Raw genomic sequence first — 13,584 nt, forward strand, 5'->3', positions numbered from 1 at the left:
TTCTACTGTATAAAACTGTCCTCAAGATCTTTTCTCTTGTAAAGCCCATCGATACACTCCTTCAGTCTATTAACTTTGCTTCTTTACGTAGTGCAGGCTCGCCATCGGACCTAATATTCATATAGGTGATTTTCTTTTGTGTTAAGGTATTCTATCAGATCAAAACTATTCGGGCACCTATTAATAGTCCGCAGCTCGTGGTCGTGTGGTAGCGTTCTCGCTTCCCGCGCCCTGGTTCGATTCCCGGCGGGGTCAGGGATTTTCTCTGCCTCGTGATGACTGAGTGTTGTGTGATGTCCTTAGGTTAGTTAGGTTTAAGTAGTTCTACGTTCTAGGGGACTGATGACCATGGGTATTAAGTCCCATAGTGCTCAGAGCCATTTTTTTAACCTATTAATATCAGTATGGTGAGGTGTTCGCAAGTTACCGTTACTCTACTGTATACAGTACACAATGCTGTAAAATTTTTCAATATCCTTCCGGATTTAGCCTTTTCTTAAGCGCAATAAGGGCACCATACACTAAGCACGGAAAACACGCCCATGGCGGGACATCATCTCCTCCGTGCTTTGCTGTTGGCACTACACATTATGGTTGATAACGTTATCCAAACATTTGTCAAATCCAAGCATTTCCATCGGATTGCCACAGAATACAGCACGACCTACCACTCCAAATCACTCGTTTCTAGTTAGCCACTGGATTGTTGTATCTGTCTTTAAACCGCCTCATGCGTCACTTAGCACTGACTGCAGAATTGTGAGGCTTATGAGGAGGTGCTCGACCACTACACCCCTTTCTTTATAATCCCCTACGCACAGTCATTGTGCCAGCTGAACTGCCGGTAGCACTTTGGAACTCACAAGTCATTCCTTCCGCGGATTTCATGTGATTTTTTACAACTACCCTTCGCAATGCTCGTCAGTTCCTGAGTGAGGTGGCAGTATTTTGGTACCTTACAAGGATTCCGTCCCACTCCTATACATGCAATTATATAGTGATTAGACATTTGCTGACAGGCCTAGAACCGTTTATTAAAGGTAAAGAATATGACTAACTTCATCAAGTACACCCATATACTAATACTTGTAGCTCACTTATTTGTTGGGTGATGGCCTTTTATATGGAACGGCTGTGTGTCTCAGGGCGGCAGTAGCTGGTTCTTGGAGGGACGCTCGCCTTGGGCGGTCGCCGAAACGCAGAACAGTGTATGTATGTGGTCACCGACCCGGCTGACGGCCGAAGCGCCGGGCTGAGGGCCGCAGCGCCGAGTTTTACGAGAGAATCGGGCGTTGTACGAAGTGCGAGAGCCTCCACAGTGACCGGTGCAGGCTGACTGGCGCCATGTAGTCGCGGACGCAAACAGGCAAATTGGAAGCGGCCAGGCGACAGGCTGGCGCCTCGAGCCGTTGACTGTTTAGGCACGTACACCGGACTTGTTCCTGCGCGAAATTTCGAGCCGGACGTTCCGGACTGGCACATTCTCTTATAGCGTTGGTAGGAGGGATGCCTTATGGAAAACTCGATGAAAACTTGAGTGTGATTGGCCGGAACCGTCTAGTATGATGAGAGAAAGAGCATTCACTCTGGTTTGTAAGCTACGATTCGCCCGTCTGTACCTAGGGGAAGGTAAGAAGAGGCGAGCTGGTGAACCGGCAGTTTTAGTTACAAGATTCCTGTTTGAACTCTGGAAGGAGCGGGAGACCCTCAACTCTCAAAAGAGCAGGAACATTTTCTTGTCTTTGCTCCCAAGCGCACTGAAGAATTCTGTTTTAGCCTCAGTGCGACGGAGAACTTCTGTATTAGAGATCAGTAAGGGCACTGTATTTTACTGTACGTTTAAAGACGATACTGTACTCCGCCTTGTTTTGGGAGTCCTCTTCTTGCACCTGACACAGTTCTTGGGAGCACTTTGCTGTTATTCACTTGCGCGTAAGATGTTACTGAATTCTGAATTCCGCAAAAAAATGGTACAAATGGCTCTGAGCACTATGGGACTTAACATCTGAGGTCATCAGTCCCATAGAACTTAGAACTACTTAAACCTAACTAACCTAAGGACATCACACACATCCATGCCCGAGGCAGGATTCGAACCTGCGACCGTAGCGGTCGCGCGGTTCTAGACTGAAGCGCCTAGAACCGCTCGGCCACAACGGCCGGCCCTGAATTCCGCCTTGTGCTGGGAGTTCGAGTCCTACGTTTATTGTTGACAGTAAAGTGACAACATTCTGCTTTGCTTTAGCAGTTACAGATAGCAGCCTGCCGTCTACGGTCTTAGGTTTCAGATCTCACCATATTTGTGGATGTGCAGCTTTGTCACGAGCGGCAGTTACACTAAGTATGATCATTGCATTCACCCAGCACGCTTTTGCTACGGTGATACAGCCAACGGCACTATCTTCTCAGGGCAGATAGAGAGTAAATTGGTGGGATGATGTATAAATGTTAGTCCCCTGAGGTTACACGCCGATCAATCGGCTCGAGTAGCTTCTAGTTTTTGGTACAACAGACTATCGCGTAACTTTCTGAAAAGTGAATGAAATAAATTATTCTGTTGAACTGGAATGAAATGTTTTGTTAAATATTCTCTTTTATGTTTGTTAAAATCCACGACAAATTTTTCTCAGGGCGCTATTGCGTATTCCAACGTGAAGACACCCGTCTTACGATGGATGAAAAAAAAAATCTTTCTGTAATGTTATGCTACAAGCCAGTTAAACGGTGCTAAATATTTCCTTTTTCGTGAGGCTCGATGCTCCAGTATAGCTGCCTATGTGCAATGACAGCGTATACCTTTAAAGAAAATATCTTTCAATAAAACTGTACCTCTGGCCTAAAAATTGAATTGGAAAATATTACAAGACGCCGTTTTGTATTTATTGAGATTAATCACTTCAATACTTTCAGAATTAAATGACTATTAAAAAGGTTTTTGTCATTTTATCATTAAAGGCGTCGCTTCAACAATGCACTTACACAAATTGGCCAGGGCAACATTTAATTATTACATAACTAAATCATAAATAGGGAAGGTACTTTCTTGCTACTAACAAAAACACACTCTACAGTAATTATTTGGATACATATTTAACAACAATTATAATAACGCTACAGATAACTGCATTAATTACAGACCGTGATTTACATGTGTCCGTCAGCTAGAACATCAGAACCAAGAAGACACAGAAGACAATGAAACAAAAAAACGTGGTTTTCTTTTATACCACTAGACAAAGATTACAATTAATACGATTCTAAGAGCGCATATAGCGCTTCTTTATGGCTGAATATCGATAAGTTAATTTTGTACTACTACTTTTTCCGGAGGCTATGCTATAAGACGAAGTCAGTCACATTGTGTAGTATTTCTCAGATCGCGTTGACCACTTTGGGCAGAAGCAGGCAGAAGTTTCCTAATATTAGTTAAGTCCATTTATTTCACAACTGTTTGAGTCCACAAGACATGTACCGCCGTAAATTTCTGGGCTGTTATTTAAAATAAATTATACAGTGAACACTAACATTTGTCCTTCCAGTGGCATTATAATTTATCCTTGATCTTTCTTTCATTGATACGAGGGTTGTTTTTTAAGTAAGGGCCGTTTTTATTTTTAAAAAAAGATACAAATACTTTTGTAAAAAAAAACTTTTATTTTCTGATTCTACACACTTTTAACTATTTTTCTACACAGTTGCCTTGTTTATTTAAGCACTTGCCATACCGTACAACTAAGTTTTTAATTCCCTCTTCAAAGAACACGGCCGCCTGCTCCGACAGCCAAGAGTTCACGGCCGCTTTCACTTCATCGTCGTCATTGAAACGCTGCCCGCCAAGATGGTGTTTCAGGTACCGGAAAAGGTGAAAATCGCTAGGAGCAAGGTCGGGGCTGTATGGTGCATGGTCCAAAACTTCCCAGCCAAAAGAATCAATCAAAGCCCGAGTCTTTTGAGAGGTGTGAGGCCTAGCGTTATCGTGCGGGAGCAAAACTCCTTTTGTCAGCATGCCGCGCCTTTTGTTTTGAATTGCTCTGCGGAGCTTCTTTAGAGTTGCACAGCATCTGAGCGATGCGTACACGTCAGCTACAGAGCTGCAACTTGCATCAGTGTGAACGGGAAGGATGCCGGTAAGTAGCGCGGTGGCTTGTTGCGGCGTCCGCGCGAACTACGGGACTATACGCGCGAACGGCCCTTACTTAAAAAACAACCCTCGTATGATTGTTGTTTTAATTTGTGTTCTGACAGTAGCCACAGGCGGTACGTATGAGCGATAGGGCCAGATTTCAAGATCGCGATAATTTAAAGTTTCCTTTGCCCACATTAGCACTGACGGGTCTCCCTACCCAGTTATCTTGAAACTCCACAGTTGAGAGGTAGGAAAGTACTCGCAAAAATTATGCTGTACCAAACTCACACAATACACGAGCGAGGGCGCATTAGACCTGTTCGTCAGTACAAGAGGTATTTTGGTCTTCATTTAGCTGTGGTTGCTCCTTCGCGTTTCTATTTCACAATCACATCGCCAGTAGTGGACATGGACAGGTTTAGAAGTTTGAAATCTCCCTGACAGATTTGTTACTCGGGTAACATGCAATGGCTATTCAATCAAATTTCGGGCTTCTACCCGGTCGTCGTGTAATTCATCCCACGATGTTTCGACTAGGCGCCTTCCAGCCATCGAGTCATCGAAGACTGACGAAAACTTTCTCCATTCGGCAATATTCAGCGCGCTACGAGTGCTCCGCGCTTGGGTCAAAATCAAATTGACAGACGGATCACACTTCCCGGCGGCAGCGCCCTCGTTGGTGGACCCGCGAAACTCAGATATCGTCTGCATTACCGCTCGCCGCGGCCGTTGGTACACTCTGTCGCCTTCAATTAGAACGAACCGTGGAGATGATGGGGCTCCATGCACTGTCCAAGTGGTAACCACAAACAGGGTCATCAGCTTTTCCCCCAGGCGTATTTCAACGTATTCTTTAATAATGGAATCTCAAAAAGACGTTGCTGTGGTCAGAATCACAGTTCTGTCACACTCCATTGAATGTCAAGTGGAAATACAGTGTTCAGCAACACCGGAATTGCTTGGTTGCAAAAGGCGAGGCCAAAGTTGATGTTCAGTGCAGTGTTCTTCACCTTCACCTGAAATTTCCAGAGGATTCCTGCTATTTTAAACGAAATGTTGCCCTCAAACGGAAGAAATGGCAAAGAATTTGCCGGGGCACTTCCATATTCTTGGTTGTAAATGAAAGTGCTCTGTTAATCTACTGGGTGGAATATCAATTTTCTCTTAACGCTGTCGGCGAGCTCTCTAGACAAACCATCTTGATCTGAGACAGTGTGAGCTCTGTTCGAGTGTTTTAAGCAAGCTCATAGTTTGTTACGGGTGATGACAACTTGACGCTTGCAAATACAAATCAGTATGGCTGGCCTTACGATAAACTGAGTGCCCCACACAGCCATCATTCTTTCGTGTAACCAAGACATCCAAGAAAGGCAGACAACCGTCTTTTGACTGATGACCTTAGAAGTTAAGTACCACAGTGCTCAGAGCCATTTGAAGAACCGTCTTTCTCTGTTTCCATTGTGAACCGAATGTTGTCATGAGTGGAGTTGATGTGGTCAAGGAACTCCATCAATTTATCTTCTCCATGAGGCCACACTATGAAAGTATCGTGCAAATCCCTCGAAAATACTGTTGTTTAAGAGTAGCTGATTCAAGCGCTCTCTCTACGAAATCCTCCTTAAACAGATTGGCCACGAAGGGAGACAATGGACTGCCCAAGGCGACGTCATCAATCTGCTTAAAACATTCTTGGTTGAACACAAAATAGTTTGAGGAGAGAGCATGCCGAAACAAAGCAATGATGTCCATATGAAACTTTTTGCCAATTAGCGCAAGAGAATCTGTGATAGGGACCTTTGTGAAAAATGATACCACATCAATGATACCAACCAAACGGCCAGAACTATTTAGACGGAAAGCCCCGAGTCTATTGATAAAGTCAGCTAACTCGCGGATGTGGTGTGAGCATTTGCCCACCAACGGTCTCAGCAAAGAAACTAGATGCTGGCTAATTCATATGTAGGAGCGCCAATGTTGCTCAGTATTGGACATAATGGAATAGTTTCCTTACGAATTATTTGAAGGCCTTACAGTCTTGGTGGTACACAACCATGTGGTCTTAACCTCTTAATGACCTATTGCGGTATGGAGGAGGAATTCAATAATGCAGAGGTTGTCCGTTGCACACGCCCTGTGGGGTCGTAATGAATCCGCCTACAGGTAGAATCACGTAGAACAGACCATTCATCTTATCATCATACACACTACGAGGTAACAATACGGCTACATTATCTTTGTCAGCATTCAGTACCATTACATCAGGGTCCTCTCTTTGAGGGGCCGACCGGTGTGGCCGAGCGGTTCTAGGCGCTACAGTCTGGAACCGCGCGACCGTTACGGTCGCAGCTTCGAATCCTGCCTCGGGCATGGATGTGTGTGATGTCCTTAGGTTAGTTAGGTTTAAGTAGTTCTAAGTTTTAGGGGACTGATGACCTCAGAAGTTAAGTCCCATAGGGCTCAGAGCCATTTGAACCATTTCCTCTCGTAGATTTCGCAGTTCAGTGCTTTCTGCAGAGGTTAAGTAACTAGGTTGAGGAGGAGCTTTCAAAAGAGTACGGCAAGTTCCTCCTCTTATTTCTTCTGCAACATCCTAAGGAAGGGGTCGTACAGCTTCTTCACATTCAATGACCAGTCCACGTTCGACGCCACTCAGCTCTCATGACTAGCTCAATCTTCCGTTACTGCATCCCTATTGAAAACACAATACTCCCCGCCTCCTTTTTTACTGGCAGGTCCACCTCTCGTGACGTCTAGTGATCAATTCCGCACACTTCCACAGCCTTGGATTTCTCCTCTAGCCATTCCGCCTTAGCCATTTTGCACTTTCTGCCAATCTATATTTTGAGGCGTCTAAATTCCCGTTCCCTCACTTAATATGCTGTACTTTTATTTTTTTCTCCTATCGTTAGTTAAATTCAGTATATCCTGTGTTATCTAGGGATATCTGTTAGGCTTTGTATTTTTACGTATTTAATCTTCTGCTGCCCTATATCTCCTCTCAACGCGTTAATATTGAAGCACTCATTTGTTAAAATATTTGTATTACTATGCTGTGATCGGATGAATTTCTTATTGAAACCCAATAGCTATAGTAGTCCGTAATATTTTAGTAAGTGTGGCGTTTCCGGTCATTAAATTTTACATTTAACCCTACAGACTCTGTTTTTTGATGCCAACAGATCAGATCAAATTTCGTGTATAAACACGTGTAACGCGGGCTGGTGGCGGTGCGCAGGTCCGCGTGTACCAAGTGGAGGACGAGGCGTCGCTGGAGCGGCCGGACACGCAGCGGCTGCTGAGCGTGCAGGCGGTGGGCGCGCGCGGCCACGGCTGGCTCGTGTTCAACGTGCGCGCCGCCGTGCAGTCCTGGCTGGCGGGAGAGCCGCGCCTCGGCCTGCTGCTCGCGGCCACCACCCTCGACGGCCGGCCCGTGCGTCTGCGCTGGGCGCGCCACAGCCAGCGCAGGCAGCCGCTGCTCGTGCTCTTCGACGATGACGATTCCGCCGCTGTTCCTCCTGTTGGCGATCCTACGCCGCTTTCTTATCGCCGAGCAGGTGAGTGTCAAAGTCATACAGCGCTTACTGCTGGAAATTATTCCGCATTTTAAACAAGAACACCGCTTTTGTTGATGCTGGAAGACACTGAAGGATACACGTCTGCTTTCCAAACCTCCATACTACTAATAGCGTCCATCTTCAGTCTCACTGTTCTCTGAATGAAATTTCACTCTGCAGCAAAGTGTGTGCCGAAACTGCATCGCAAATTAAAACTATGAGCCGGTCTGGGACTCGAAACCGGAACGTTTGACTTTCGAGGGTAACTGCTCTGTCCACTGGGGTATCCAGGCACGACTCACGGCCTACTCTTACAGCTTTACGTCGGCCAGTACTTCTTTCCTACCTTAGGAACTTAACAGAAGTTCTCTTGCAAACGTTACTGGACTAACACTGCTGCAACAAAAGATATTGCAGAGAAATGGCTTACGAGGAGACAGTCTCAACAAGGGGTCATGTGTTTTAAAGCCTTTTAGGATTAGAAAGTACTCGTTTTAAGTAAATTAAACACCCTTTTGGCCGCCAACGCTCCGCCGTTTACGAGGAATAACGTGACGCGACTCATAGACCCGTACTGTTACAAGTATAGTGCGCGCAAAATGTCGTGGCCGCTAAATGCGCAGTCGACTAGGGAAGCGTGGGGAGAGTGGCAGTGGTGAGGGGTCGCTCAGAGTGATGTAGGTGAAATGTCGAGCTCTGGAGGTGAAGTGCCGTTCTAAACTGAAGCCCACATTCACATTTTTTGGAAATATTTAGCGGGGCCCCTCCACGCCCACACTTGCATGGTTACCATTCAAAAAGATTTGTCACCTCTTCTTTGGTTAGTATCTAAAAAGAATTCCTACGAAAATGCAGCGATTTATTTTCGCCTGGTTCGTTAACGCCCCTGTTTTAATAAAAGACCATAGGGAAACAACATCACGCAAAGATTCTATCATGATACATTCCTTGATTATGAATCAATCAAGCGCACCAGTATTTCAGAACCGGGGCCCTGCAGTTTTGAATGTCAACGTAGATGCTTTCCTTTGACGGTCGTAAAAAAACGTTGGAGTGCGAGGGCACTGCATTTATATAATGCGCATGGTGTAAGCACAATTTGTGTTTCGCATGCATCTACGACAAGTATCATCGACATGAATGTAGGGGCTGTGCTCCAGACGACGGCAACGATAGCGAATAATAAAGCCATCACAAATGAAATATATTGCACATTTTTAAAAAAATTTATAATAAATAGTTGTAAATAATTAAGATTAACAGCGTTCCAATCCACAGATTAGTCGACAAAATCGTGGAAGAATGAGTAATATGTCGTCAGATCGCAATAGAAAAGAAAAAAAGGAAAGAAAGAAACAGAACCTCCGAGGCCGGGAACCGAACACAGATCGCCCGGCTGGTAATAGGGTGCTCATCTTCTGAACCACGCAACCTTGGCGATAGCTTCCCCAATAGCGCAGGTAAATGAACCGCGTCACGTTTTTCAAACCGATTTTCGTCGGAAACGGCTGAGCGTTGGCGCTAAAAGGGTGAGGATGGGGTCTTTAGTTAACTTACGAGTACTTTACTATCCTAAAAAAGGCTTTAAAATCCATGACCTCAAGACAGGAACGTCTCCTTGTTAGCCACAGCTTAGGGGGATTGTTTCCAGGATGAAATTTTCTTCATAAGGTCCTCCATTTCAGAAAACGATTTCTGAGTACATTTTTTGGACGCTCTGGTTTATGAGAGAGAAAATATCTGCCTGGATTTGGAACCACAGAATGGGACGTTACTCCTTGAAATCTCTCAGGTAAACTGTAGGAAATAATTTAATGACTGAACTAAGATCGAAACGCGTTTCTCCTCTTCCTAAGTCTCCGTTGTACACATTCAGCATGCATTTTAGTGTGCTTTATACCTGTTAATTAAATACATCTAGAGGAGCTATGCATTAATGCTCAAGTTTCTTCGAAAACATACGAGGTACGATATTTCTGACACGATTTTCTACGAACTCTTGGCTACTGCTATATGAACAGAACTCCTCTGACAGCTTTTCGTTCTGTCGATGGATCCCTCAAGGATAGTAAATGAGAGTGAACCTTTCGAAACACACGAGAAGTTCTCGGTGCATTTGTCGATGCATTTCTGGTGAAGCACACCTTAAGAGACACTCGAAAATGTAAACACTGGAGAGTACGACCACATCAACAGGTTCGTACTCTTACGGAATGGGACAACAGGTTGGGTCGTAAACGGAGGTGTGACACACGTGCTAACTTGTATACCTGCAACAGAAAATACGAGGGAAGTTCGATTATTCGATCTGGGTTGTGTCACTCGTTTGGCGTTAAGAAAAATTAATATAAAATGTTGTTAGTGCAAACTGATGATCTTGAAAACGAAGTCGTACGCCTGAACATTTTTTAGGTATGTCACAGAAAACGAAGTCCGATCTGTTCCCTGTATATTGTTTTTGAAATGCCTTGAATCGTCATTTGAAAACCCAAGAAATATTTCAACTCAGTCCAGCAACTAGCAGCTCTTCTTCGTTGGTTAGCCCGCATCTCGTGGTCGTGCGGTAGCGTTCTCGCTTCCCACGCCCGGGTTCCCGGGTTCGATTCCCGGCGGGGTCAGGGATTGTCTCTGCCTCGTGATGGCTGGGTGTTGTGTGATGTCCTTAGGTTAGTTAGGTTTAAGTAGTTCTAAGTTCTAGGGGACTGATGACCTAAGATGTTAAGTCCCATAGTGCTCAGAGCCATTTCGTTGGTTACTAGTGCAGGTATGACAAATAACTGTAGTAAGTTATTTTCTGTGACGATAGTAGCTCGATGACAGTATTTTGTGTAGTGGGTAGGATTACAAAGTTTCGCCCAATACAGATTCCGTGGTAGCATTCTAATCATAAGGTGACAACTTTGGTTTTAAATAACAAATGTGTGGAGAAACAGTTGGTTTTATCCGTTTCCAAGATACAGAGTTCCAAAGTTACCCTACTTCTAGACGTAAAATCCGGTATAAGGCGAAATCTAAATAATAAATAACCGTGCAAATTGCTCAAATTTTAAAGGTGTATTCTCCGAGCATTTATGCAGAAGAATCTTCTTCCTGTTTTCAAAAGTCTGTTACCGAGAAACAACCCAAAAACTCATATTTTGGGCACCAAAATCCAGCCGCGGATTCCGAGACGGCTATGCATAGCAAATGGCTTAATTTTTCCGATATATTCCTACGATCGCGATATTGAACAACCTTCAAAATTAGAATGAAATTTTCACTCTACAGCGGAGTGTGCGCATATATGAAACTTCCTGGCAGATTAAAATTGTGTGCCTGACCGAGACTCGAACTGTTCGGCACACAGTTTTAATCTGCCAGGAAGTTTCAACCTTCAAAATTTTCTTCATATCTATATCCGTTTCCGAGATATTGACGTTCAAAGTTATCCTAATTGTACACGTAAATCCGGTGTAAGGTGAAAACGTAGTTTAAAGTCAAATATGCTGTAAGTGTCTTCGTTATCATCTGGGAACTCCATGTTGTAGTACTGGAGCACATGCAAAAATTTTTTTTGCATTTAAAATCTGGTCTGGGAAAAGAAGGGAACAAGCGGAAAAATGCTCCTATCGGAGCACAAATAATGCGAATATGTTCCTGTTTATTTAAAAGACTGACTGAAATGTGGTGTACCAGCTGCCCACTTCTACCTTGCTCACCACCTTTTAAAAATTTTGCAAACATTTTGGCATGCGAACATGTCTGCGCTTTTTTGAGCTGAGAGAGAAGAATACAGTGGCACTGGCAAACAGAAGGAAAGCTAGTAAATACTGGAAGATAGTATACAGTCTTTGTGCTATAGGAAGAGCGAAGGAGACAATGGCAGCGTGAGAGAGAGAGAGGGACACAATGGCACTGCAACATAGTTGACAATGACAGAACAGTGCTAGGGAAAGAGTGAAGGAGACAGCACCAGGTAAGGACGAATAAAGAGAAAGACAAAGTGGAAGTGCATGAAAGTCAGAGATGATGAGAGACACTGTATATGACAATGACAACGGGGAAGACAGAGATAACGGCAGTGAGAAGAGACAGCAGCAGTTGGAAGGAAGAAATGAAGTGTTAGAAACAAGATATTAGCAGTAAGAGACAGCAAGAGGGAGATAGTGACTGTGAGAGGCGACTGTAGTAGTAGGACATTGTGAAAGGGGCCGTAGCTGTGAGACGTGGGACAATGACAGAGAGACACAAAGATGTAATGACAATGAGTTGGGCTGCATGAGTGACTGAGTACGGGCAACTTGGTGTGCATGGGTATACGACTTACAGCGATGGACAAGTGTGTGCGAGTGAGATAAAGTTTGGGGGAACTTGTGGGATAGAAATGTGAGTTGCATGTTTAAAAAAAAACGCGAATACGTTCGCATGCCAAAATTTTTTGGAAAATATTAAAGGGTGGTGTGGAAGGTAGAATAAGGTAGCTGGTGCCTCACTTTTTAGTCAGATTCTTTTAAACAGGAACATATTCGCTTTTCTTTTTTCTTTAGGTTGGTGTGTCATTTAAAAATTGAAGTAAATCGGTCAAGAAATTATCGAGTTTTTGCAAATGTTTTGCCTTCTTGTAGTATACCGGGTGTCTCTCCCATGGGTCGTTAGGCGCATTTTCTCTGGCGTTTCGGCATATATCATAAAGCGGTTACAGCATCGATGATTTCAGCCGTAAATAGAAATATTAAAAAACGCAGGAAGATTTTTCTGTTTAGCAAAAGTGTCAAAAAGCAGATTTCAGAGTACTTGACGGCTCAACACAAAATTTTTGTCTCAAGTACAGATAGTGTTGAGGATTAGTGGACAAAGTTCAAAACCATCGTACAATATGCATTAGATGAGTATGTGCCAAGCAAGATCGTAAGAGATGGAAAAGAGCAACCGTGGTACAACAACCGAGTACGGAAGCAAAGGGAACATCACAGCAAACATAAACATAGCCAAAGCCTTGCAGACAAACAAAAATTACACGAAGCGAAATGTAGTGTGAGGAGGGCTATGCGAGAGGCGTTCAGTGAATTCGAAAATAAAGTTATATGTACTGACTTGGCAGAAAATCCTAAGAAATTTTGGTCTTATGTCAAAGCGGTAGCTGTATCAAAACAGACAACACTCGGTGACCAAAATAGTACTGAAACAGAGGATGACAGACTAAGGGGCGAAATACTAAATGTCTTTTTCCAAAGCTGTTTCACAGAGGAAGACTGCACTGTAGTTCCTTCTCTAGACTGTCGCACAGATAACAAAATGGTAGATATCGAAATAGATGACAGAGGGATATAAAAACAAATAAATAGCTCAAAAGAGGAAAGGCCGCTGGACTTAATGGGATACCAGTTCGATTTTACACAGAGTAAGCCAAGGAACTTGCCCCCATTCTTGCAGCGGTGTACCGTAGGTCTCTGTAGGTCTCTAGAAGAGTGTAGTGTTCCAAAAGATTGGAAAAGGGCACAGGTCATCCCCGTTTCCAAGAAGGGACGTCGAACAGATCTGCAGAACTATAGACCTATATCTCTAACGTCGATCAGCTGTAGAATTTTGGAACACGTATTACGTTCGAGTATAATGACTTCTCTGGAGACTAGATTCTACTCTGCAAGGATCAGCATGGGTTTCAAAAAAGACGATCTTGTGAAACCCAGCTTGCGGTATTCGTCCACGAGACTGAGAGGGCCATAGACACGGGTTCCCAGGTAGATGCCGTGTTTCTTGACTTCCGCAAGGCGTTTGATACAGTTCCCCACAGTCGTTTAATGAATATAGTAAGAGCATATGGGCTATCACACCAACTGTGTGATTGGATTGAAGAGTTCCTAGATAACAGAACGCAACACGTCATTCTCAATGGAGAGAAGTCTTCCGAAGTAAGAGTGATTT

General features: G+C 44.0%; 1 protein-coding gene across 1 annotated transcript in view; it reads left to right on the plus strand.

Moving 5' to 3' along the window:
* The window catches only part of LOC126458006 (bone morphogenetic protein 5-like), a 153,655-nt gene that overhangs the window by 67,773 nt on the left and 72,298 nt on the right, over nt 1-13,584 (plus strand). Inside the window, exon 4 of the mRNA XM_050094780.1 lies at nt 7,362-7,680. Coding sequence (XP_049950737.1) covers nt 7,362-7,680 — 319 coding nt within the window. The remainder of the gene's footprint in view (nt 1-7,361; nt 7,681-13,584) is intronic.

The sequence above is a fragment of the Schistocerca serialis genome, chromosome 2, assembly GCF_023864345.2.
Source record: "Schistocerca serialis cubense isolate TAMUIC-IGC-003099 chromosome 2, iqSchSeri2.2, whole genome shotgun sequence".
Lineage (NCBI taxonomy): Eukaryota > Metazoa > Arthropoda > Insecta > Orthoptera > Acrididae > Schistocerca > Schistocerca serialis.